This window comes from Rhipicephalus sanguineus, chromosome 2 (assembly GCF_013339695.2).
Source record: "Rhipicephalus sanguineus isolate Rsan-2018 chromosome 2, BIME_Rsan_1.4, whole genome shotgun sequence".
In the NCBI taxonomy this organism is placed as follows: domain Eukaryota; kingdom Metazoa; phylum Arthropoda; class Arachnida; order Ixodida; family Ixodidae; genus Rhipicephalus; species Rhipicephalus sanguineus.
In genome coordinates, this window is record NC_051177.1 from 196,699,583 (window position 1) to 196,725,588 (window position 26,006).

Consider the following 26,006-nt stretch of genomic DNA (forward strand, 5'->3'; position numbering starts at 1 on the left):
AAGAGTGCAAGGTATCAAAGCGTTGCGTAGACGACTCGCACCGCAGAGAACCTATGGTTCGCCGTGGTGAGGCACGGAAGACGATCTTCACTGCAGAAGCTGGGGATACATCAAAATTTCATAATCTAATTTTGTGACAGACGTGTCGAACGAAAACTTCAGCATAGTTCTTGGTTTGCCACTGCGCTGTAGGCAGTGAACGCTCACAAAAGGGGGGGGGGGTCTCAGCCCCCCCGACTTTTGGTAGGGGGGGGGCCAGCGCCCCCCTTGCCCCCCCCTGGGAGATACGCCTATGGGTGACCAACACTTGAATCGATAAACACTCCTCAGACAAAAGATTTCCTTGGTCGGGCAAGACTTTTCAACAAGGGACGATTCCTTTACATAAGAGAAAGTACCCTCAACAAGCTGAGGCACTGTTTGTTGGTTGCTTCACATCTCTCCTCAGGCCTTTTCTGTGAACCTGGGTCCTGTAACATCCTTTTTCCAACGTATAGAATATGTCTGTCATTAAAGGAAACCTGTTTGCAAAATTTTATAATAAAAATTGAGAATGCACTTCATGTATGAAAGTTTTATTAATCGGTGATTTATAAGACTGCTGACCCACTCCTATTGATGCTGCTGGTTTAGTAACTGTGCCACTGTAGCCACATGCCTGCCAAACTCTGCCCTTAGTCACACTTATATTGCCATGACCTAAGATTTTTTTGTACTCTTTTTTTTTTTTGTCTTATTAGTCATCCCCATAGGCGTGCGCAGGGTTCTCCATCAGGGGGGGGGGGCGAAGGTTCATCGCAGCCCCCCCCCCCTTGTAAGTCAATGGACGAGACAGATTTTGTGCCCCCTCCCCCTCTTAGGCGACTATGGGGGTCAATGTATGGGGCAGATTTTGCGCCCCCCCCTAGGTTATTAGGGGGGGGGGGCGGTCGCCCCCCCCTGTGCGCACGCCTATGGTCATCCCCTCCCACTGAGCAGTCTGCCAAGCCTCTAATACGGTCCAAACTCAATAGCATTTAACTTCCTTAAAAAGTTGCATTGCTTTCAATGCTTATGAATGAAGCCGGAATTATCTGGAATAGCTGTAATACCAGCTACTGCTTGTGATGGGAGGACCTGCGTGAGTGCGGGCGTCAGGACCTCCGAACTACGGTCCCTAGGAACCGTATCCGAACCCCTCCTCCGGATATGCCAGTGTCCAGCCCATTACACATAAATCCCGAACTGCGGCCGGAAGCCGCCCCCTTCAACGAAACGAAGGATCCATTAATTTAATCGTGCCAGCAGGTATGAAGGCGAGTGCTAACTCCAGCTCCTTTTTACCTAATTAGCAAAAAAAAAAAAAGAAAACGATGTACTTCGCTCGGTCCTGTGAGAGCGAACCATACGTTACATTGTATAAAGTACATAATACATATGACGCGGATTGCGGATACTGTGGCGGTACCAGGGTGGCAAGCAAGAATGAAGTGTTGCTGGGGTGGCTAGCGGTACTTCCAGGTACTTCTTCCATTCGAGTGACTTTTAAAGCTCCTGTAGAGTTACTGTATATGCTACCTTTAGGAAAGGTACTACGGTAGCATTATAGTGTACTAGAAGTAGCATATACAGTAACTCTAAGCTCCTGCAGCTAACAGCGCCATCTGCGCAAATTCATCGCTACAGTGACCCCTGGCGACTCCTCTCGGTTTCATTGAAACCATAGAGTTAATATACTGACTTATTAACTCTATGATTGAAACGCGCCGCGCACGTCGGCACGTCATACCAAGTTCCAGCTGTATCGCTTTCAATAACAAATGGTTATAAGTGTTCTGTGATCCACACTGATCGCTGCAGAGGCAGTGGAGGTGACAGGGTGATAGCAGAAAACATCGAGATAGCATGTGATAAGGTGGTGGAGGCAGCGCAGAGGGTTCAGCGACTCAGCTACGGTCCCTAAAATATTTAGGGACCGTAACTCAGCAGTGCGACCGTCGATTCGCCGGTTTTGACAGCGAATGGGAACTTTCAGTTGCTACATTTCTCCGCGGGATATCTACCTCGGTACATGGTAGCGCAGGCACTGCGGTGATTTTTGCGATTAGGTTTGTGAGTCTTCTGCTGGCTGACTTTTTCTCCGAAGCCGTCGACCGAGCGCGCAGGGCGCCCAGCTTTTTCAGGGATGGGCAAAGATGAACCGGTGCCTTGCTCGGTCATCGGGTGTAAACCCAGCGATAGAAAAAGCGTCAAGACCCGGCATCAGCTGCCTCGAGATGAGGCCATGAGGTCTGCTTGGCTGCAGCTCATTGGCCTGCCATCCACCGATGCGCGGAAAAACATTCGCGTTTGCGGTAGGCACTTCGCACGTTGCGCCTTCCTTTATGACCCAGAGCTGATGAAGGGCATGGACGTCGGCTGGACACGTTTACGCCTGAAGCCAACTGCCCTGCCGACGTTGTTCCTTCCTGTCAGGCAGGTAAACGGCACATTTCACGCTGCTTTTGCTACTTATTGTGTAGCAACTTGATGGAAAATTGCGTGTTTGCCTACTGCAGTCGAAGATAGGATAGTTTTGCGCAACTATGTAGTTGCTCATATGGAAATTGATGCACGGACGTCGTAGCAGTGGCATTCGGATGTGTGGTGCCATAGGCGTGCGCACAGGGGGGGGGCAGGGGGGGCGGCCGCCCCCCCTAATCACCTAAGAGGGGGGGGCGCAAAATCAGAGCGGTACATTGACCCTTCTAGTCACCTAAGAAGGGGGGGGGCGCAAAATCTGCCCCATACATTGACTTAGTAGGGTGGGGGGGGGGGGGCGCTGCGATTAACCTTTGCCTACCTTTGCCCCCCCTGATGGGCAACCCTGCGCACGCCTATGTGTGGTGCAACACAGTGCTTAAATGTAGCTCCCTTGATGGCAACATTCTGGGTATTAGTGAAGCAGGCCGCTATTCATGCATGCAAACGTTGGAAGCCCCTAGAGTGGCAGCGGGGACCTAATATACATTCTGAGAAAGAAAAAAAAGTTACATTGCCATATTGGAGAGTTTATTTTGATGAAACGCATTCACTATAATAACTAAGGAGTGTTTCATGTAGCTTACTCGTGACGTCATGGGCGCAGCTCCTGAATGTACTGTACTCCACAATGGTGGTTGTGATGACAAACTAAACGACGTGGCAGGAGCGTCTCTGTGCATGAAAATAACGAAATAACCTGCATGTGATGTTTTGATAACATTAACATTAGCAAAATTGCCTATAAAAGTATGTTAGCGTTGCCATCATTTCCTTGCTGTGTGTGTGCTCTCAAGCCGTTTCAACATGTGATATAGCTAGGGCTCCGTGTTTTCGGATATATCCGAAAAAATCCTATAAACACTCACTGGAAAATTTTTGACAATTCGGATTTATCCACTAAACTCCGCTTTCAAGAGGGCAATTTCAACGTTAAAAGGACATTTTCAAATCTGAGAACGATCAATCGAAAGGATCGCACCTCCATCAGCGACAGCAGCCTCGTAAAGTATGCTTGCATCGATTACAACAAGCTTTAAGGTCGTAATACAAACAAACGTCGTTGTTTTGTGCATGTATATACATATGTTTGTGCGTTCAAACATTCCAGACATCTAAAATACACTTAGTGTATTCTCATGTTCAGACACTTCATCTAAGATTTCAGAGTAATGACAATGATAATAATAGGTCCTTTATTTTTCATCAAGATGATGAGGGAGGCTGGGAGAAAAAGCTAAGAAACAGCTTGTATAGCTCCTGCCCCAGCCCTCCCCCCCACCTCCTTCCTCAAAGTACACTCTGGCGACTTTACAGCAGTGCACATCAACAGCCTTATTAACAGGGCAAATTAACAGGAAGTGAAAAAAAAAAATCAAAGGATTGGGAAACAGGATTATCAGCAACATAGCTACGCATTTTCATTGGAAATAAAACTAAGAACACATTGCAACAACTTATGATGCAAAAATAAATGCCGAATTTCGGAGAATTGGGGATTTAGGAGAAATAAACGCCGAATTCTCTCCAAAAAATAAACACCGAATAACACCCTCCGAATTTCAAGAAAAACACAGAGCCCTAGATATAGCACAATTATTTATATGCTAGTTTGATATTGTATTATTGCATTAATCAGAACTACTTGACGTGTTGTGTAGACTGCAGAAGGTGAAAGTTGTAGATATTCAATTCTGTTCATCACAGGTTATCTGCGAAATGTTAAACAAGATACATTGCTAGGATAGTTCAGGTTGTTCATCAGGCCAGGATTTTATTTAAGGTTGGTCCAACCCCCTGTGTGTCTGCGCATGTGGTGTTTTGCATGTGCATGTGTATTGTACGAACAAGGTGCAGCAATTGCAGAGGGGTTATAACAGCCATGTGTATGGCTGTATTGTGATGCGCTAGTTAAATAATCAGTAGTTGGAAGTGGACGGCACCTGAGTATAGTGGACTTACTGAATAAAATATGCGCAACATTCTGCAGTTAACTTTTCATTGCAATGTGAAGCGACATTGCATTAGTACTAGCAGTGGTCTTCCATGTTGCATACACATATTCTCATAGCATGACGGTCCGCTGCATGGAGGAGGAAATCATCGCTGGGTATCCAGTGCAGCTGATTTTGAAACACGTGGGCTGAATATTCACACTGAGTGATTAGGAGATTCGCAGAAACTGTAGGATCGGGTGTCTTGGTACAAATTCGTAACAGCGCAAAAGATACATACGAGGAGACAGAAGAGAGGACACAGAGCATTCTTCTTTCCCTTTGTGTCTTTTGGGCTGTTAAAGGGGCCCTGCAACACTTTTCTGAGTTAGAGTAGTCTCACTCTTAGCACATTACACATCACGAGTCGCATGCCACAATAATTTTTGGAATCCATCAAGTATGAGCGGAGTTGCAGGGATTTGTCGCACACTTCAAGCGCTTTCTCTCACTTTTTGTACCACTGAGCGCGCTGAAAGCTACGCAGCGAGGGGGTTGACGAGGGGGGAGAAGATGCGTACCCTCGTCAGTGCACATCGTGACCTTGAGTAGTTTCTTGTCCTTTTTTTCTTCGAACACGTGGCCGGTGTGGCTTACTTTCAGTGTGATCGCGAGCACGCGTGTGGGCAAGTGTCGGCATCCTTGGCGGAGACGGTAACTATGCAGCCCGCAACGTTCAAATCAGCCAATCGCCGTGGACTTGGGTATATGGCGCAGTAATTTGGGCTTATGGCATCATTTGTAGAGAGAATAGGAAGTGATTTTTATCTTGCTTTGAGAACAAATTGCAAATTCCAGGCCGCGTGCTGCACTATAATGTTCGGCTGGCGTCTTCTCGGGAGCCTTGACTACGGATCGGCAGCGTTTTCTGACCATGCCGAAAAAGTGTTGCAGTATTCGTAAACAAAAACTCAGTGTTAGGGCCGGTGAACTACATCCGTATACAGCTGGCATGAAAGTTTCATGTTAAGTAAGACCCATTCTCTCAGTTTTCTCTGATCCTATGCTAAATCTGAATTAAAGCTGTGCACAGTTCTAAGTTTACAACTTTATAGGCTCAGATGTGCAGATGCATCCGGCCCGCTGTCCTGCACACTGTTGGAACTCAAAAGACTGCCATTACCACCGCTGCTGCTGCTACGGAAACCACACAAAAGAAGGTGCAGAACAGAAATACTGGTAAGTTTACATTGCCACACATGGACATTTGTAATTGGCAGTTGCCTTTTCTCTCTTCCTACATCCTCGTCTCTCCTCACATCCTTCTCTCTCACTTTTTTGCTGTCTCCTTCTCTCTTCCATTTTCATCCGATTTTCCTGGTGCCAAAGGTTAGCCCTACATAAGTGCACTTTCTAGGAATATTAGATGAGATTATTGTCTAACGTGCAGCTGGCGCCTGCACAGGGTGACCACATTCCTCCTAGCGAAATACGGGACACGCTGATGAGCAGGGTGGAGGAGGAGGGGAATAGACGCAGCATGATGAGAAACGAACAGCGATAATTTATTTTCTAACTTCTAGTGGGACATTTTCTCCGGCTATATTTTGTCGCATCTGAAACAGAGAAATGGAGTAATTGATAAGCTTGAATACATGAAAACATATTCAGCGCTACCAAACAAGGACATGAGACAGACGAGACCACAATGCACTGTGGTGTCATCTCTCCTACGTCCTTGTTTGCTAGCGCTGAATGTTTTCAAGTTCCGTTTACCAACACGCCCCAAAAAAAATGCAATGCTTGAATACATGTCTGTATAAAGGAAATTATTTTATGCATCACTGTGACATTCACAGACATGAAACGTGATGTTAATGTCCGCAGAAAAGTTTGGCAACTACCTCAATGGTCATTCACAAAGCAGCTGTGGTGTAGTTGCCACATGTTACTCATTTAGAGCTGTGCAAGCACTCGATGCCTCTTGCTTTACTTTCGTGAAGTAATTTTTTGTCAGATTGAACCGCTTCTAATATGGCTTGATCTGATTGCATGAACTGGTAGAACTCCTGGCAGATTTGCTTCTAGTTAGGCTTTACAAATATTTTGCCTTCCTTAATCACGTCTCTGCTGCGTTGGCTTCGTTCATTGCTCCAGGTTCCCACCATGAGTGAAAATGTTAGCTGCTCGAAAGCAGTAGTAAGTGGAATGCTTAGTACAACTGACAACACTACAGTGAGAAGCATTCGCTGCCGCCATGCACTGTGTGGCTAGCTGACTTTTTCAGCTGCTTGTAGTGCTTGCATCCGGCGTTAATGCAGCAGAATTCAGGGCACTGCCAGACAGCAATAATAAAGTGTCAAATGCGGGACATTTTTTGAGATTTTGTTATCTCTTCCGGGACGCAGGAAAGTAGCTCTCAGTGTGGGACAGTGCTGTGAGTTGTCCCTATGCCTGAAGTCTTTACCCAAGTGCTACAGTGTCCCCTAGTTTGGCCGCTTTTGCTGCCAAAAAGAAACTGCACTTAATGTGGGAACGCCTGCTTTTCCCCAAATTCTTAGTTGTCATCCTCAGAAGAGTGTGCACACCAGTGAAATCATGAGCTTGTTCACCAAATCAGAATAAATCTTCCTGTGTTTTCAAGTAGTACACGAAAGTGAGAAAAATGCCAGGCCTGCATGGAACACGCTGCACAGTCATAGCAAATGCCAGAGGAGAGGCCTTTCTAGAGCACTCTCTTGGGGTGGCCACTACAAGTACAGTTGCATGGTATCCACTACCTCATGAATCGTCCTAATTTTGCGAACTAGGAAAGTGCCCACTATGCTAATTCATAATTCTGCGGGAAAAGTGAGGTACCCACTACTAGAGCACTGCATGGGCCATGATGTTTGGCCCGGGCCCGCCCCGAGCCAGGGACTCGTTCATGTTTACCCGCCCGAACCCGGCGACTCTAAACAAGACTCGGGCCTGGCCCGAATCCAAGAAAAAAAATTTCACCTACCCAACCCGACCTGGTCCGGCCTGACCGCAGATCGGGCCCGACAAGGGCCCAAGCCAATAATCTAGGTAGTGTTGCCCGAACATGGAATCGATATCGAGGTGTTTTAAGTGGCAAATATCTGCCCTTTGTTGGCGCATGCTTCGCTAACAATTATACTTTAACCTTCGGTAATTTTTTTCTAAAAAGGGGTTCACGGTGAAAACGGTTCAGAGGACATACTGAGTACGATGAACATTTAGAGTTTCCTACAATACTTACTAGAGGGAACTCTGGCGCTAGTGTCTATGGGAGCTGCAACGCATGGCGCTTCAGCCAGCATGGGAATTACAGTATGGGAATGATGGGTAGTACACGGATTTGTCTAAACTTCGTTCTTTCGGCTCTGTTTGGCTCCGCCTCGCCTGCATCCGCTTTGTCGCAAAACAAAGTTCAGCAAAAGTCAGCGGTTCCACTTCACTACTTCAACCTTTTTAGGCTCAGCAATTCAAATCTGGTCACAAAGTTCATGATAATTTTATCCGAAAGAAAACCAAAACACAACAATAAACAAAGCCACAAGTGCGTTCGAAGCCTGCAAGCACGAAGACTAGGCAAATCCGTGTACTACCCATCATTCCCATGGTGGCTGAACGATCGCAGCGCCAGAGTCCCCTCTAGTTAATTTTAGAAAACACTGACTAGAAGTACAGGTTGCTGGGCTAGTTGGCTCATGTTCAAGTACAAGGCACAAAAGTATGGCTGTTTTTTTCGCAAGGAAATAACGAGGGAAGAGGTCCAGGGGGAGCGCAAACTGTCGACTGTTTATTCAAGAGATAGTGCAACGAAATATATAGGCACAGGCATGCGCTCTCTGCCTGCGAGAGAGACAGTGAAGTATCACTGATACACATGGAACCTCGTGTTTTTATATGAAATGCCTCCAATTCTTGAGCCGTGGTGTCGCTGCTTCTACCCAGAATCTGAATCTTATTCAGGCATGGCTCACACTTATGTGAATTGCAGTGGTCAGCAAATGTGCCCCATCTTTACCCTTTAGTGAAACTTGTGTTCCCGCGCACACTCATTCATGCACCTTCCCGTTTGGCCGACATGCGTCTTGCCATAAGATAGCGGAAATTTATAAACAACACCGGTGGCACACTTTGTGTACGACTTGCATGCTTCTTGCTGCAACCACCTTTCTTGCTGTCATCAGATATATGATATGTGGGTATAGCTGAGACAGCTTCCGCGGCGCAGAAAAAACAGTCGGCACGCCATGTCTTTTAGCAACATTTGTTAGGTTGTGTGCCACTCGTTGCATATACGCTACAACCTCAGGTCTCACCGTTCTCCGCTCATGCTCTACCCCAGAACCGTGGTGTTACCTGTTTGTTCTGCAAATACAATGGGGATCGTCAATGGCATTTTGTAGCAGATACAGTATAACCTCGTTACAACGGATCTGTTTACAACAGACATTCGGATATTACATACCAATTTGCGGCGTTATGCCGACCTCCGTATTCGTTCCATTGATTGAGCTTCGTTTACAACGGATTCTGGTACAACGGACATTCGGATATAATTGACTAAAATGTCAGGCCAGCAAGGTGGTCAGGACTCCTTTAGAGCGGACTTTTCTACGACGGACATACCAAATTCAATACCTTCCGACTTCAAACATCGCTTAGCATACTTCGGGACGGGAACAGCGCGCCGCGGATATCGACGTACCGATTTAAGAACGAAGGCCGCCGATCTCCGGTCTGTCAATGATCATCAGCTGTGCCTAGCTGTAGCGACAAAAAATCGGCGCGCAGCGTGCTTGGTGTTGCGTTTTGGGACGCTGACACGCGAAATTGCGAGCCGCTGCCACCGCTTCTCCGAGCGGTCGCTGCGCGGCGAGCTTGGCCGGGGGGTTCGCCGCCGATGCGCAAAATGCCCTTTCGCGGTTCTGAGGAGCCAGCGGGCGATGTGATGCGTTGCTTGCGACGAAGGACGTTGCGGCTTCTTCGCTTTCGCATGTCCGCTAGCGCGCTGTTCTCGCCCGCAAAGTTCGGATTTGTCTCGCACATCGGCACCGTGAACGGAGTTAGGCCTAGCCACGACATCGAGTAGAAAGCTCGGTTGCGATGTGCGTGGCCGCGGTGCCCGATGTTTCAAAGTACGTCATGTTCGATTGCGAGTACAAAGAGTTCTCCCGCGGTGGTTTTCGTCATCAGCTCCGAAGTGCTGATAAGAAGAACCTCGAACAGCGGGTCCGACGAGTCAACGCTATTAGTCGCACGTCTGCGATGTTCGCGACGAGTGCGGCGCGCTATCGTAATCTGATGATTGAGCTTCCGCTTGCAGCTGCCCAACTAAAGTGTTCTAAATTATCGTCGACCCGTGAAAACAGAACGAGTGCGAACGCGTCACTAGGTAGCGCAATTTTCGACATCCACGACCTCGCGACGCACAAGCAGCAGACGACGATCCCGAAGCGAGCATCACGCAGAAGCAGCCGAAACATGTGCTTTTTGTACGCTTGTCACTGAATGGAGGAGCCAGCTGAAACGGAGAACTTGAACACCGAGAAATGCTCTTTACGACGAGCCCAAAATGGTGGCGCCTGGTTGCGCCGTTGCCGAGGTATAATTTTGAAAAACGCTTTTTTTTTTTTGCTATTTCCGCAATTTTCGCCAAGTCGGCAGACGCAAAAAAAAGTTTTTTTTATAGCACTTCTACGTAGTTTTCATTGAAGATATTTTGGAATCAGATAGAAAATGGGCTACAGAAACTGAAAATGCGATTTTCCAAAAATCGCATTTTTTTTTGGTCCCCTGCTAAAATTAAGACCATGCTTGTGACTCGTAATTCTCTCCGGTTATAACAGACTCATTCAGTGTTTACATGAAAGTCTGTTGTAACAGTACTTGGATTTTACATACTCCCTTTACAACAGGCCAAAATCCTCTTCACTATGAAGGTCTGTTGTAATGAGGTTATACTGTATTGTAGCAAGTGAAGCATGAGTTCAGTTTCGACAGGGAGCGCAATAACAACAGAGGAGACAGAGGACAGAACGCTCTCTTTACTTTGTTTTTATTGCGCTCTTTTTTGAAATTTAAAGCATGCTTTGCCATCAAACCCAATCGTCGACCCTTCTGGATACTAGTAGCACCTTGCCACAGCAAGAGAAATACAGAAAAAAAAGCCAGATTTGTGACCTTTGTTGTAAATGCACTGACCTAGATAAAAATTATAACGAACCGCGTGCACCATGTGTACTTTTAGAAATACGGATAAGCAGCCGAAGGGAAGAAAAAAACTGTTTGTCAAAGCACTCGTTTCATATATTACACCACTGCTAGTATATATACAGTCTATAATTTTTTGTGGCATAGTTTATAGTTTACTTCTTCACATCTTACTGTGCGCAAAATCAAATTATCAAGATAATCCGGCTTTAAGCATGCCATGCGCTGTTTCATCACATATATACTGTTGCGCTAAAGTTTCTTGCACTGCTTGCGCTAGCCGCAGGGGCGCCCAGCATCTGTCTTGTGAATTGTGAAGGCGTCGGCAGTCGTTGTTCTTAACTTCCACCACTGGAGCAAATTTAGGATGTCTTTGTGGACCTCTGCAGAATGAGCATAGCTGTCCAGCTCATCCCTTCGTTTCTCTCGTTCATGAACATTGTGCCCCTCTTCAATATCATCTATAAAACTCCTCTTTGAGGGCTTCTCCTCACAGTTTTCAGCAGTGTATGTTATGCACAGTTTGCACCGTGCCCTTCTTTTCCATATTATAATGGTGTATGCCTTCCTAACGATGCTGCACCGGTAGAAGGTGGTCATTGGACTACTCGGGTAGGACTGGCAGGAGGTGAACGAAGCGATTTCGATCTATTTTCGGGATTCATTCCAGTTTGGTAATAAAGGCGCGACTAAGGTTCTCGACGCTTACTCATTGGGTGCATATGGTTCAAGGTAAGGGGAGATCACCCGGCACGGAATTCGCAATTTTCGTTTTTCAAACCAGATATTTCGACAGGTATTTCGTTTCTTGTGTCTGTGTTTGCACACCCCCCCCCCCCCCTCTCAAAATTTCTGCCTACGCCCCTCACACATAGCGTTCCTCTTCGCGTTTCACGATGCTTTGAAGGAGTGCATATCGAGTATCAGTGTTTATTGATACCATATTTGTGCGGGATTCCCCATATGCGGTGTCCACGTATACGTTAAGAACTTCAGCTACCGCAAGGGTTAAATCATGATCATGGGCGTTAGTCGTCGGTACAGAGATCTGCCACTAGGCGTCAACGTGAGTGCGCCCACATCAAGCAGGGCTATATTTTCCTAACAACATGGACATCGTACAAGCTCTCGTATACCAATGCACTATAAACAATCAACTAATTCCGTGACGACACGTCTCACTTTCGTGTTATACCGATTCTTATGACAGAGGGATCAGCAATCCTTTTTTTTTTTCTATTTGAAAAGCGTCCTAAATGGGTTTATACAAGGTAATTTTGGCAAGCTTCGAAACTTAACGTATTTTACGGCATCTTGCTTGCACCCTGTTACTACTGAAATCCTGCTACTATTAAAAAATTCGAACAGAATTGGTTGTATTTGCACAAGCTTTCTTTTAAACAAAAGCCTTACCAGTATTTTACATAGAAGAGGTGGGGGGTTGCATGCAGCCACTTTTTAAGTATTTGTCTGCGTGCGTATAGTATACTCATCAGGGGAACTTGCTCATGGCCTTGTTGGTGCTTGCTGTATGATATAATTGCCTCTGAAATGACACAGAATGAGTTGAAATGAGTCGGAAGTGTTGTTGTTTTTGTGCTTCCTTCCTGTGCTTTGCTTTCATTTTGGTGGCAATTATATATATCGGGCACGAGGAGTTACGGAGTCGCCCTCTAGCGGACGCGCCTCGATTGCGTACTAAGGCAGGATACCGCTGCGCGCTCCCCATAGGATTTGCTGTCGACGCTCTGCAAGAACAACTCGCGGAAGCCCTCCAGGACATTTCTGTAGGTACATTCGAAACGAAATGTGTCCTTTACTGTCAAAATAATATTTTTCGACAAACAGGAAACACAAGATAGTTTACAGTTGCTGTCTCTTTTCAGAAAACGGAGCGCCCGCTTCACGTGGTCACTGTGATGGGGATCCCTGAACCGGCTTCTTGCGTTAAATGTAGGCAGTAGCTGAGTGAAAACTATGTGAAATATCTTGTTAGAGCTATAGCGGACTGCCTGTATAATAAAATGCAGCATAACAGAAAGAAGCGTCAAGCCAGCGATCAGAGCAGCATGTTCGTCGTCTTCAGAGGCAGCCACTCCTATTACAGTGGTTTCAATTGCATTAAAAATGCGAGAAAACCTCCGCACATGAACAGACCGCAGCACAGGTGGAACTTAAAGCTCGTTTTCGAAGCACGCGGCAGCGCTCCACGAGCAGCCGACGCGGCCACTGAGACCACGTGATCTTGCCAAGCACGTCATGCCGACGGTCGCGCTGGCTTTTCCAGTGGTGGGCCTCGTGCCCAATGTTCATGCTAGTCGAAAAACTTTGGGGGGTAGACATTGACCTCTCCCTCCCCCAGTCGTGCCTATGCTAGAGTGTACTAGTGCACTATGCACTTGAATGACTGGCAACTGCATGATTGAGCCGACACAACCTCCAATCTGGTCAACTACTGTAACCAAAATGCAGTAGATGTTTACAGAGGCAGTACCAATCAAAGGTAGTCCTGCATTCATTGTGAGAAGCATCATAATGTTGGTGGTGTTTTGAAGTGTGGAATAACCAAGCAGTTGTGCAGATCTGTGTCAGTCGTACATAATCGCTGTCTGGCCTATGTGGAAGATTAAGAATCTGATGAAGCAGACAAGTGTGTCAAGCAAAAGCCACATTGAAGAAGAGGTATCAAGGAGAAAAAGGAAAGGATGGAAGTAACAATGTCCAATTTACCAGCTTGTTCCGACAACTATGCTGAGCAGAGAGAAACCACAAGGGATGTCCCCTTCATTGCCACATGAAACCATTTAAGAAAAACAGCGCAAGAAAATTCTCTGGAGCTTGCAAAAATCAATGACAGGTTGGAGGGCAAGCTTTGGGAGCCTAAGATAATCTTAAGTACATACACTGTTTGGAAATGGACCTCTTTTTGTGTGTGTGCAATACATCTGCATTGTGAGGTGAAACAATTATGCAAACCAGCAGAAGCATACTGAAACCTGCAGAAAACAGTACACTGCAATAAAAAGAAAATTTAATTGAGAAAGGCACTGTGAGAACTTTTTTACTTAGCTCTTGATTCTGGACAGTGTGCCTGCTTTTGTGCTCAGTGAAAGAAGAGCTTCCATGCTCTACGAGCTGGTGTTGTCTTTTTCTACAATCTCATAAAGTTTTGTTTGAAGCCCTTCATTAGGGACTTGAAAATCCTTAACGGGGCCCTGCAACACTTTCTTCATGGTCAGAAAATGCTGCCAATCGTTAGTCGAGGCTGCCGAGAGCACGCGTGCCAAATATAGCGCAGCACACAGCCTGGAATTTACAAGCAATTCTCAAAGTGTGCTAGAAATTGTCCCCTGTTCTTTTTATGAATGATGCCATATAACCAAATGATTGCGCCGTCTACCCACATTTCAGGCCATTGGCTCATGCGAGCATCGTGAGCTGCATGGTTACTGCACCGCTGCGGGAAGCCACCACATGCTCGCATGCACGCTCATGATCGCACTGAAAGTAAGCCACGTGTTTGAAGATGAAAAAAGAAAAAGTGGTCAAGGTCATGACAAGCGCATAACGTATCTTCTTACTTCCATGCCATCCTTCCCTGCCTAGCTTCCAGCATGCTTGTCAGGACGAGAGAGGAGAGAAGGCAATCGCACTGTGCAACAAATCTCTAACTCCGCTTGTACTTGACCAATTCTAAAAATTTATGTGGCTGTCGCTTCGTGAGGCAATAAACTTCTTTAATGAAGCCATTTGATGGTTACTTGGAAAAGTGTTGCAGGGCCCCTTTAAGGGCCCCTAAACCACCGATAGGTTGAAATTTAGTTGTGGTGTTGCAGTTGTGCACGGGGCTTCAACAAACACGTAGCCATGAGAATATGGCAAAATGCTGCCGTAATAGCGGAGCTACATGCGTCTGATGATCCAAAAGTGGCTCCCGCTCGCTTAGCTCTCTGCTTCACTATGCTCCGTTCATCGGCTTTTCTCTTCCTGGCCGAGTGCTCCTCCTCTTTGTGCGAGGAGGAAGAGTGGCAGGTGCATATACCTACAAGCACACAAAGAGTTCTTTTTGTGGATGACGAGCAGACGTGACTGTTGATGTCACGGTGAACTCCGAGGATTATCGAAAAGCCCAGAGAGGAAGAGGGATTGTTTTTTGGAACATGTGGGGCGCCCTTGACTCGTAGCGCTGCTGTGTTTGGCGTTTTTGATTGTGATGGCATTTTGAATTCGATGCGCGCATTTACTTGAAATGTTAAAAAATTATGGGAGCTGGTTTAGGGGCCCTTTAAAAATCCTTGATTTTTTAATATTTTTGCAGTTGCTGCAAACCCTGTATACATTCAAAGGAGTTAACAACAGAGCATAGTTAATAACCTACACATGCATTGCTAATCTGATGGTCAATTCAATGTTCGAAGTAGCAATAATGTGGAATGAAATGCATGTTCTGTAGTTTTGAAAAGCCCATTTATGTGTGGAATTTCTCAGCCACGCAGGCCTGCCTCAACGTATGCGCCCGTAAAGATATGGGTACGCAGACTGACACAAGCACACCTCAGTGATTCAGCATGCGCCCCTTCATCGCCACCATGGAGGCTTGAGCCCACAACACCAGTGCCACATACGATGGAAGAGGCAGACATCGGAAGAACTGTCATCTGTCACTGCTGCATTTGAAAGGCGGATGACAGCTTTCAAAGGTAGATCATAGTAGAATTTACATGATCTTGCCATGCTAATGGGACAAAGAAAGTTTAAAAAAAATTAGGAGCCCTTCCCTTATCTGGAAATTGGGGCAAGCTATTTTTTCTTTTTATCTCATTGTGCAAATATGCCTCCTAACTTTTTCTCATGCTGGCAATCGGGAGCTTCACCCACGTGCATTGCAGCAGAACAGGTATAGGCAATAACGACAGTCATTTCATGAAACAAGGAGATGCAACATTGAAATGTGACAACGTGAAAGGACAAGTGACCTCAATAAGACATTAGATTTCTATAGTATCAGAAACGGCTGATCGCCTGTAAGTCCACAGTCGAGAGAGCATCAGTCATTAAAAAACTGGGCGTACATGTAAGTACAAATGTGACTGAAAAACCTTTGAGCGCCTATTTGTACACACCTGCATTTCTGTACACTCAACGGCACCGCGTTTCTCACAAACCAAGCTGCCACAGCCGCCACCAAAACCTGCAACTCATAGGGTGTGTTCCAATGCTCACCATAGATGGCTAAATAGCTGAGTGGACAGTGGGCATCTTAAGTCCCATTCCAGTTTTCATGTAGTCGCTAAAATAGACAGCTTCACGAAGACAGCGCCAGAGACAAATACAATGCAGGCTACCTTGCTGTCGAAACAAGATGGCGGCGGAGCTGAATGCTCAAATAGCTTGGATCCCTACCAGTATGGTTGTCTGCCCACAAGTACCGTATTTATTCGAAAATAGGTCGGGTACGAATATAGGTCGACCCCTACTTATAGCACTCTACGAGAAATAAAAAAAAAATATTCGAAAATAAGTCGACCCATGTTTTTTTTTTAGAAACAGGAAAATTGAAACATAGCACACCTTTATTTACAATTAACTTAGCGCCCTAGTCACTGCCGGGAGTGTCATGTTCGTCAGATGTGCAAGGAAGGTTGTCGGATTCTTCGCAGGCATCCTCGGCATCCCAAATGACGTCGACTTCGCTGCCATCGATTGCGTTGGAAATGCAGCGCTTTTTAAAGCCAGTCACGATAATTTCCGCTGGCCAGTCTTACCGCGCGTCCTTCACCCACGTCGCAACTTCATTGAGGGAAGCCCTTCTCGCGGCGTACCGTCGGTGTCATTGCAGCATCCTCCTTCAAGCCACTCATTGTAACTCTTCGCCACCCTGTCCTTAATGTAGCCGGGACGTCATACCTAGCGGTATGACGACCAGGTCTGTTGGCCTTCTGCAGGGCCTCCTTGACGCCCGGAGCCTCAGTTCTTTTTCAAGAGCGTCATGCCTGCCAGTTGCTGGGCCGCGAAAAGCACGACGCTATCCATTGCACACGAACAGTCGGTCCCGCTGCTTCCGCCAACCCCTAATCAACTTTTACGTCGAACTCACGCTGAGCGGCACAATTGCTGGAATTCTCGGCAAAAAGTATCACTTGACGCTTGAAGTCAGCTGTGTAGTTCTACCGACGTGACACCGTCCAACCGCGCATTTGCAAGTGCGAACCGTCACGTCAGATCAAACAACAAACAAAGAGTGAGGCCTTAGGCCAGTGCCAGTGCGGCTGCGCGTCGGCAGGCAGCACGGCCAGCACGGCTAGGGGGCTAGGGACTTCACGGCCTACCTAGGGAAATCACGGGTTCCAGCGCAAACATGGCGGAGCGGCTGCATTTCGCGGGGGCTTTGAAAAGGCGGTGTGCAGCTATTGCACAAATAACTTTTTTTTCTTAGTTACTTAGTCGGAAAAGGCGAACGGGTACGGTTTTTATACCAGATTTTATGGAATATAATGTGCGTATGTAGCAGGAACTGCTTGAAGAACAGCAGGCGCGGCAGTTGAACGCCATAGGTGCGGTGCTTTTGGTCGCTTTGATCGCGAATATAGGTCGAGATTCTTTGGTCACGAATATAGGTCGATAGCTGATTATGGGCAACATTTTTGGGAAAAGAAGGTCGACCTATATTCGAATAAATACGGTAGATGCTTTTTTTGCACACTGAATGTAGGCCACATTCAGCATTTCATTGACCCAAGCACGAAAGAAGTAAAAAAATATTAATGTGGTTTGTTTTCCTCAGTTTTCTCTTGTCGACATGAGGTGGCATCATGGCGCACAGACGTCATCCAGATGCTTTTCATTACTCGAATGACTTGAGCTTGATGCTGTCTTCTGAGCTGTCAGCGTAGACTGTCTATGATGCTGTCCAGAACTGGAACACAGCCACAGGAGCTTCACTTAAAACTCTGCAGTATAGCATTAGGCTCTAGTATTCAAGCTACTACCATGCCACGAAGCCAGCAGTTTCTTTCATTATCATTTGCAGCAAGTGCACTCTTCACTTTCTCCCAGGAGCCAGTGTTTCTAACCATGTTATTTCACACGAGCATGCAAAATCCGAGGAAAACATCTTAAAAAAAAAAAAAAAAGATGTGTCACAGAGTTTTGTTTTTTAGTCACTAGCTTCCTCTATGTCAACGCTTAAATGGCCAGTAAACAACCCCTAAGATTTAAAACTTGTGATCAAGAGATAGCTACAAGAATTTTGTTAATAAGTGCCGTAGTAAGGAACTTACAGAGAATAGAACAGCCCTTTAGTGGCCGCTTCAGCTGGTTCGGCTTCTCGCTTGACCTCTCCACTCTTTTCCGCTGTGCATAGAAGCAGGTTTAAAAAAAAAAAAATGGGCAGCTACGTACTGCTGGTGCGAAGACTGAGGAAGCAGTGAAGCTGGTGGCCCTCCCCTCCTCCTCCTCCTCACCCTCAATTTCCTTTCTCACCCCCTTGCTGTACTATGCATGGCTACGCTATGCTACCTCTCTCTCTCTCTGTCCTGTTTCTTTTCTCTCCCTCTCTGTTTTCTTTTCTCTTTCTCTCTATCCTTTTCTTGTTTTCTTGACCATAGCAACGAAATCATATGGTTTCCATAAATGCTTTTGCGCTCGTGCACCTTGATAGCCCAGTGGTACGACGCTTGCCTTTGCACCATGGGCACTCGGGTTCGAACTCCATCTTGTGAAGAAATCTTGTCGTTTTATTATTTATTTCTTCTCGTCCTCCTCTCCACTTCTCACCTTCTTCCAACGCGTTGCTAGGTGACACATGTGAACTTGTTACCCGGCTAGGCAAGGTGCAGTTTCTTCGAACACCGGATGGAGGTTCGCCAAGCTCAAACAGCTCTGCTGTTAAAGAAACCGTGGCATCCGGTCGAGTGGCACAAAACGAAACCACGTGACTTGCTTCATGCGAGCAGTGAGTGGAAAGGGGAACAAGCAGCACATGCAGAAAGAAAAATAGGCGTTGTGTCGCTGATGTCACACAGTGGTGGCAGCAGTGGTGGCATCAGTCGACTCTAAATCCAGACACGCGGCGATGGGGAACGCTCACCCAGGGCCTTGTGGATTGCCTGGTGGGCCTCAGAAGTACACTATTGTCTTGGGTGCTTGGCAAGCGATGAACGAGGTGTGGAGCAGTGGGAGGGAGTTGTTCGGCCACGAGTGCTGCTTTCCCCTGCTGTGAGGATGCAATGTAAAGTCAAAGAGAAAAAGTTGTCGGTGCGAGTCTGACCTGCTGTATGAGCGTGTGCAGCTGCAGCCAACCGTCAAAAACGAGCCGAAGAAGCCGAACTGCTAGAGCAGCAGTGTGACGACACGAGATTTCAATGTAGAGAGGAGGCTGAAGCTCACAGACAACTGTTGAACTTAATGCGTTGCCAAGTATGCAGCACGTTTTCACGTTCGCATGTTACAAGAGTGTAACATGCTGCTGAACTTTCTTTTGTACAATTATTCTTTTATAGCGATGATTGTCTTATGTAACAGGGGAATGGGCAGGTTTCTCGTCGAGTCCGCTTAGACATGTTCCATATTCAGTTGAAAGATACTCAATTGAAACGAAAGTCCCCGCATGTGTCTTTTGTTCCTGTGGCCCTAGTCAGCACCTGGCAGTGTGTTTAATGATGAAGGCACACCAACTAGCCCTCATTACTACTTTATTGGCACAGTCACTCGCCATTAGGGTGCACTCAAGATGCATTGTAATATATGTAGTGTAGACTTCTTTCATATTTTCATCCACGTGTTTTTTAATTTATTATCACCATTATTAGCATTTCTTTAGTACATATCACCGGTGCATGGCCTATCCCCAAAAAGGGGTGTGTGCGATTAGCAAAGAGGAATCAGCATCGTAACGATGTCTGGACACTGGAGCAAAAAATCTTTGTCTTTGAATCCAACATTATGGGCTCCAAAGGAGAGATTTCATTGATTTCCTTCCGTGTGTACATACACTGTCCCCTGAGAATATTAGGCAAATGGCCGAAAATGAGCGCAAACGACTGTGTTCTTGTACATTTTGCACATACTATATGCTACACTCAAACCTCGTTATAACGAACACGGATATAACGAATTATCGGTCATAACGAAGTAAATTAAGAATAGTCTTGTCATAGCTACAGTGTTACAAATAAACGTTTATAACGAATTTTCGGATATAACGAAGTTTTTTCGTGGCAGATGCGACTTTGTTATAATGAGGTTTGAGTGTATATACATTTCGGCCACAGGTGCAAACTGAGCGCATGCCACAGTTGTGGACTATCATCGTCACCATCATCGAGCTCTTGCAGTTCAATTTCATGTGCCTTTGTAATTGTGCTAGACTCGCAAGGCAGTGTGAGAATTACAAGCAGTGGAACATAAGCAGGACTGCTGCTGTAGTTTCCAATGACTTTGACCTGTGAAGGATTTGTTGTGCTTTTATTTTGTCGTTTTCTTGGCAGTGGTCCCCTACTCCATGTGGAAGTGATCCCCAAGTGTCAGCGCCCTGTAGAGGCTCGTGCCGTCAGTTCTATTTTCGGAAGTCAGCATGGAGGCTTGCAGCTGAATGCGATCAAACCGTTCGGTTTCTTGGAGACAATTCGACACATCTGTGAAGGTGAGTATAGTCTTTGAGTGTGTGACAACTTTATTACGTAGATGTGGGAGGTGCAAGCTATATAGGCTGCATGATGATTCGCTGATGGTGTCTTCAGCGCGTGCCAGGACTCCCGAACTTGGGTGTTGGGGTTGGAGCTGAAGCGGAGAGCCTCCCACTGAACCTCTGATGGCCTTTGATAATGGGTTGCTGCGTTATAGTTATCGTAATGCGTCCATGCTTTGTGATGACAAAAGTTGAGGTAGCTTGGCTATTATTGCTAATATGACTACAGTCGAACCCGTTTATAACGAACTCAAAAGTGCCGCGAAAACTGGTCGTTATATCAGTAGTTCATTGTAAATAGACTCCCCCTCAAAAACGTGCACTTAGCGACCGAGCGCTTAATTTTTCTGCGCATTTTTATTGAGTGCTAACGATGCCCTCTGGTGACAAGTTAAGCCTTTTCGTGTTGTGAAGCGAGGCCTGCTCCGTGCACGAGAATTAAACTGCCTTTATAGCAGTGGTGTAGCCAGGGCAGTAGCGGATCCAGAGGGGAGGCGGTAGGGGCGATAACCCCCTCCCCCCACTTCAGCTACCATTACACAAAGGGGAAGGAGAATCTTGTCCCCGCCCTCTACCTGGATCTGCCCCTGAGCCAGGAGGGGGGGGGGGAGGGGGAGGGGGCTCACCGGGCCCGTGCCCCCCCCCCCTCCCCCCCGGCCGAAATGTTTTTGCTGTGGCTTACAGAGCCCGAAATGATACTCGACCACATCTGCTTGCCCGGCCCCCCCCCCTTTAAATCAAGGAGGTGCTCCCCCGCTCCTGAAAAAAATTTCTGCCTATGCCATGAGTGCCCCTGCTTTGCAGCGAACTGACCGTTTCACTGACGCGCGGTACCGCCACGTGGAGCCAATCATCCCTGGCTAGTTGTGTGCAGCGCCTCGCCTACTTGGCTCATGGAGTCACTGCCGGGTCGCTTGCTGTATACCGTATGCGCGCGTTTGTACGTTCTTCGTGGCTGCTTCACTCCGGACCATGCACGGGTGCGGCGAGTAGCCTGTTCGTTCAACGTGGCGAAGACAAGCATTTTGCAAGCAACGCGCACTCTGTCTCCGCGATGCTCTGACGGTCCTGCACGATCGGTGTGGCGCGCTTGGGTTGTCGCTTAATAAAACACGCAATATACGCTCGCTGTAAGTGCATCGACGTTTCTCGGTGCCCATGCCGCTCAACACCAGCAAGCTACTTTCGTTTCCACAAGGCGACACGCATTTCATCACGCATGGCACGGCGGCGGCGAGCTTGCAAACAGCAGCATCGCGCGCTTGTACTGCTTGTGCCGTTCTCAATCCAAACAGTTTACGCCACACGTGCAGCCGAGCAGATAGCTGCAGATGACTGTGATAAGGTTGTCGGCAATAAGTCATAATGGCACGTTCATCGCCGGCTGCCACATCGCCCTCACTCTTTTCTGGTATGCTTATCCGTGAAGGCATCGCCGTTATCGCACGCAAGTCGTAATCATTGATCGGCCGCTCTCTGCCGTGACCGAAAAGACGACAGACATTTTGCGGCAAATTGTGGAGTCGATGCAGTGAATTTAAATTTTAAGCGCCGGAATGTTATCGCGGTCATCGCTAATGGCATTTTATGGCTTCTTGCATTGGTTCATTGCAGGCGGTCGTAGCTGCCGAGAACGGCACCAGAAAAGGTTGCCATGCGAAAGCTGACAGCAAGGCTTCATGCTGCCTCCTATTTCTTTTTTTTTTTATTCCTCACTGCCATTCTGCTACTGAAGAAACGCCTAGAAAGTGAGCGACCTCGCTCATAGCATCCGAAATCAGCGTGCGGTGCTCGCCGATCTAGGGTATCTTCGTCGCGAGTAAACTGGAGCGGGGCACGCACACCTCTCATGCTTTAGAAGGCCTGTTTTAACTTTTTTTCTGCTTCGTATACGCCATATTGTCACCGCGACTGTGTCTGAAGTGTTCAGTGTAAAAGTAGGAGGCTTTGAAAAAAACACCAGGCCTGCGCGGAATGCGCAGCACAGTCGCAGCGAAAGCAGGAAGAGCGGCATTTCTAGAGCCTGTTATAAACTATCTTGTGACTACTAATAAAAGTACACTAGCAACGTACCCACTACGGCACGAATCATAGTTTTTTGTGAAGTTGGGAAGCACCCACCCCGACATTATTCGTCATTCTGCAGAAAAGCGAGGTGCCATCTGTGAGGCATTATGTGCACTTTTTTGATGCGACGGCTGATGACGAAGAATTATGGCCGAGACCTTTGTAATGGGTTGGGATCATTAAACGACCCACCAGTTACATAATTCGCATTGTGTGACACCCGGTCGTTATTTAACTCTCCCACCACGCTTTATAACATACGCTAACGTGAGAAAGAGATAGAGAGAGGGGGGGGAGTAACTTTATTGAGGCCCTGAGGAAATGGATCATAGGATGCTTACGGGCTTCCTTGGTAACCAATAGAAGTGCACTTGCGAGGAACCCACTACGCTATAAATCATCATAATTTTGGTGAAGTAGGGAAGCAGCCACTATTCAATTACAGGAAAACCTCGTTAATTCAAAGTCACTGGGACTGTGAAAAGCTTTCGCATTAAGCGGGTTTTCGAATTAACGAAACATACAAAAAGCGGGATGCAAGGAACTTTGAATTAGTGAAAGTAATCAGAGGTGGTCGTTTGGCCTTCTAGTTTGTGGCTCCAAGGGTTGTTTTCCAGCAATACCTGGTCCCATTTTTGCCGCGAACTTTGGAAAACGGCAGGCCTCGCTGCTATCAGCGCAAAAAAAAAAGGAAAAGGAAAGAAGTCTCGTGGTCAGCTGAATTGCGTGCCTGCGGAAAAGAAGGTGTGCTTCACTGCAGCACAGTGGTGACACGCGGGCAGCATGTCACCTGCTCCTCGCAGCCTCAGCGCATCATGATGCGACCATTCGCCCATTCTTTCTGGTAAATAGATAATATGATAATGGCCAGTGTGACAGGAATTCGCAATGTGTTCTGGCTGGAAAACATGATCATTGAAGTTTTCTCTGAGTTTTCGAAGTAGGTGTTACAGGCAAGAACTCCGCCGGCAGTGCAAGTGCGGAAATTGCCGAAGCAACCTGCCAATCGGAGGTTCGCATACATCATGAATTCCGTCAGACCGTCCTTTATTATCTTTTCTTTTCCCAAAAAGAATGGGTAAATCATGACGCACTGACGTTGCGAGAAGCATGCGACATGCTGCCCGCGTGTCACTGCTGTGTTGCAATGAAGCACGTCTTCTTTTCCGCAGGTGCACGTTTTTAGCTGACCACGAGACCGTGTTTTCTTTTTTTTTTGCGCTAGCAGCAGCGAGGCTGGGTTGCTTCAACTGTCACCCATTAATATCACTACACTGCATGGCCCTGTGGCTCCTAAGGGCCGTCACTTCTGCGGATTTGCGGTGAAGTCGGGATCGGGAATTGGCACATGGTGCCCAAAGTTTTCGAATTAACCGGGCTGGCTGCTGACCGCCGCTTCAAATTACCCACTCAGATTTACATTGCGAAATACGGGACCACAGAAACCCTTCGAATTATGCGGGATTTCGAAATAACCGAGTTCGAATTAACGAGGTTTTACTGTATTACAAATAACATCTCCTATGCTTTCCTTGGCATTATTGTCTGTTAGTTCTCAATAATATTGTATTCAATCTTTCGTCATTCTCCGGAGAACCGTGGTACCCGCTAAACACCTGTAAGGCATTATGTGCACTTTTTTGATGCTGTGGCTGATAACGATGAAGAATTATGACAAAGTCCTTTGTAATGGGTTGGAAGTATTCAACAACCCACTCGTTTCACAATTCGCATTGTGTGACGCCTGGTTACGGGATTCGCGTTGTGTGATGACTGGTTGTTATTTTACTCTTCTACCACGCTATATTACATAGGTTAATGTGGTTCCTTCCGGACATGAAGCCTGTATAGGGTCTTTTTGCAAAGCAGTTTCAAGCACCCGCATAGCTCTGAGGTAGAACACTGGGCTCCCACGCAGAGGGCCCAGGTTCGAACCTCGTCACATCCTGGAAATTTTTTCTTCTTTCGTTTCTTTTTTTCTTATTTCGCGCGATAGTGGTTAAGGACGCCGGCGGCGGCGGCAGACAACTATGGCGCCAAAAACAGCCCTTGTTGTGATCTCATAACAGCTTTCGCTCTAAAATGTTCGCTATATGCGGACGCATTTGCAATGGGTAGCATAGAAAAATCGTAAGTGCACCGAAATATGGTCATTATAACCGATAGATCGTTATATCTCGGATCGTTATAAGTGGGTTTGACTGTAGTACTAAAGAAGGCCTGACAAGATTGGTCTAGGGTCACCTCCTGTTCACATGTTAGCGGGTTCGATTTTCAACGGCCATGTTTAGATGGGTGCAGGTAGGAAGTGAATGATGCACACGTGGGCACCTACATTTATGTGGGCGTTAAAAGAATGCCGGCATGATCAAAATAAATATGGAGACGTCCCCACAGTGTCTTTCGTATCACCCGCCTTCCTGTCAAACAGAACTGATTAGTTTATTAGAAATTTGTTGTAACAAAGCCTAGCAGCTCCAGTAGCAATGTGACCACTGTGCACCTGTGCGATTGAGTTCTCTGCTTCCATTTTAGCGCATAGTGTCGTCTACACGTCCAACCATAGTAAAGAACAATTTAGTAGACGACCTGTAGACAGCCTCGTTTTTCTTTCATTTCTTTTTAGGCCTTAGGGAAATAGACAATGGGTTGAGTTCATACAAAACTGTGTGCAAGAAAACGTCCTGGGTGTTTAGTTCCTTTATTGTGCAGCGATTTCTCCCGCTGCTGTTTAACCTCTTCAGTACAGAACAAAGATGTAGGCAGCAAAAAGAGATGCAGACAACAAAGCCAAGGAATGTATAGGGGATGTTATTTGTAGTAATTATGATGTAAATGTGAAGAAAGCAAAGTGGACGAAAAGATAACTTTCCGCCGCCAGGGACTGAACCTGCAACCTTCGAATAGCGCGTCCGATGCTCTATCACTTCAGCTATGGCAGCGATCATCCTCCCGTCCACTTTATGGGGTATATATGTGCTTTTAAACCTGGTAGTGTTAGTCAGCGCCACTAGTAGCCATGACAGCGAGTGTGGAATACTCTTTTTCTGCCTGCTCACTTCTGCTGCAGGCGTTCTTTTCTTATAACTCTTTTTCTTAGAACACCTTTTCTCTATAACTTGGTGGCAGCATTCAGAAAAGAAAAAGAGATGACGGTAACGCTGGTGAAAAGTGGGTGTGGTGTCCGGTTCCTGGAACAGCCTAGCAGAAGACAGGTGCACGGGACTGCTCACTGCTCATTGTATGTGTTATATTGGCATTCTGTTGTGTTGTCTGTATAACTTGGGTAGTGGGCTCTCCGTGCGAATATATTGGTGTGTCATGGTTAGCAGATTCACTTTGTGGCTTTGTTATGGTAAAAAATGCAAATAAATACCAATTTGTTCATTTGCTCTAGGGTATGAACTGTGTCCATTGTTTTTTGAGCATGAGAAAGACCCCAGAAATCATGGTGGCAATTTGCGCGAGTTTGTTGTGCATAAAGAATGTGCATCACGTAACCCCTTATTCCTTTGTCTGCATCACCCTAGTGCAAATTAATTTTGACATGCACTTCAAAGTTAGTTTGTTCTTTTCGTGTTTAGAATGTTTCT

General features: G+C 46.6%; 1 protein-coding gene and 1 long non-coding RNA gene across 2 annotated transcripts in view; both read left to right on the plus strand.

Annotated features, from left to right (window-relative positions):
- Positions 1-1,763: 1,763 nt before the first annotated feature.
- LOC119383966 (uncharacterized) overlaps positions 1,764-26,006 on the plus strand; it is a 53,182-nt gene continuing 28,939 nt past the window's right edge. The window contains exon 1 of the long non-coding RNA XR_007415214.1: positions 1,764-2,087. This is a non-coding gene — a long non-coding RNA (uncharacterized LOC119383966). The remainder of the gene's footprint in view (positions 2,088-26,006) is intronic.
- LOC119383967 (uncharacterized) lies at positions 2,076-20,316 on the plus strand. The gene is made up of 4 exons (XM_049412728.1): positions 2,076-2,458; positions 5,549-5,672; positions 15,147-15,358; positions 20,147-20,316. Exons 1-3 carry the CDS (start codon positions 2,165-2,167, stop codon positions 15,218-15,220), a joined length of 492 nt encoding a protein of 163 aa, XP_049268685.1. The 5' UTR covers positions 2,076-2,164; the 3' UTR covers positions 15,221-15,358; positions 20,147-20,316.

Bases quoted from the DNA above. Each gene is read 5' to 3' on its own strand.
- LOC119383967 (XM_049412728.1), top strand. From the start codon at position 2,165: ATGGGCAAAGATGAACCGGTGCCTTGCTCGGTCATCGGGTGTAAACCC. The intron at 2,459-5,548 runs GTAAACGGCACA...ACAACTTTATAG, and splicing joins TGTTCCTTCCTGTCAGGCAG to GCTCAGATGTGCAGATGCAT. The intron at 5,673-15,146 runs GTAAGTTTACAT...GGAATTTCTCAG, and splicing joins GGTGCAGAACAGAAATACTG to CCACGCAGGCCTGCCTCAAC.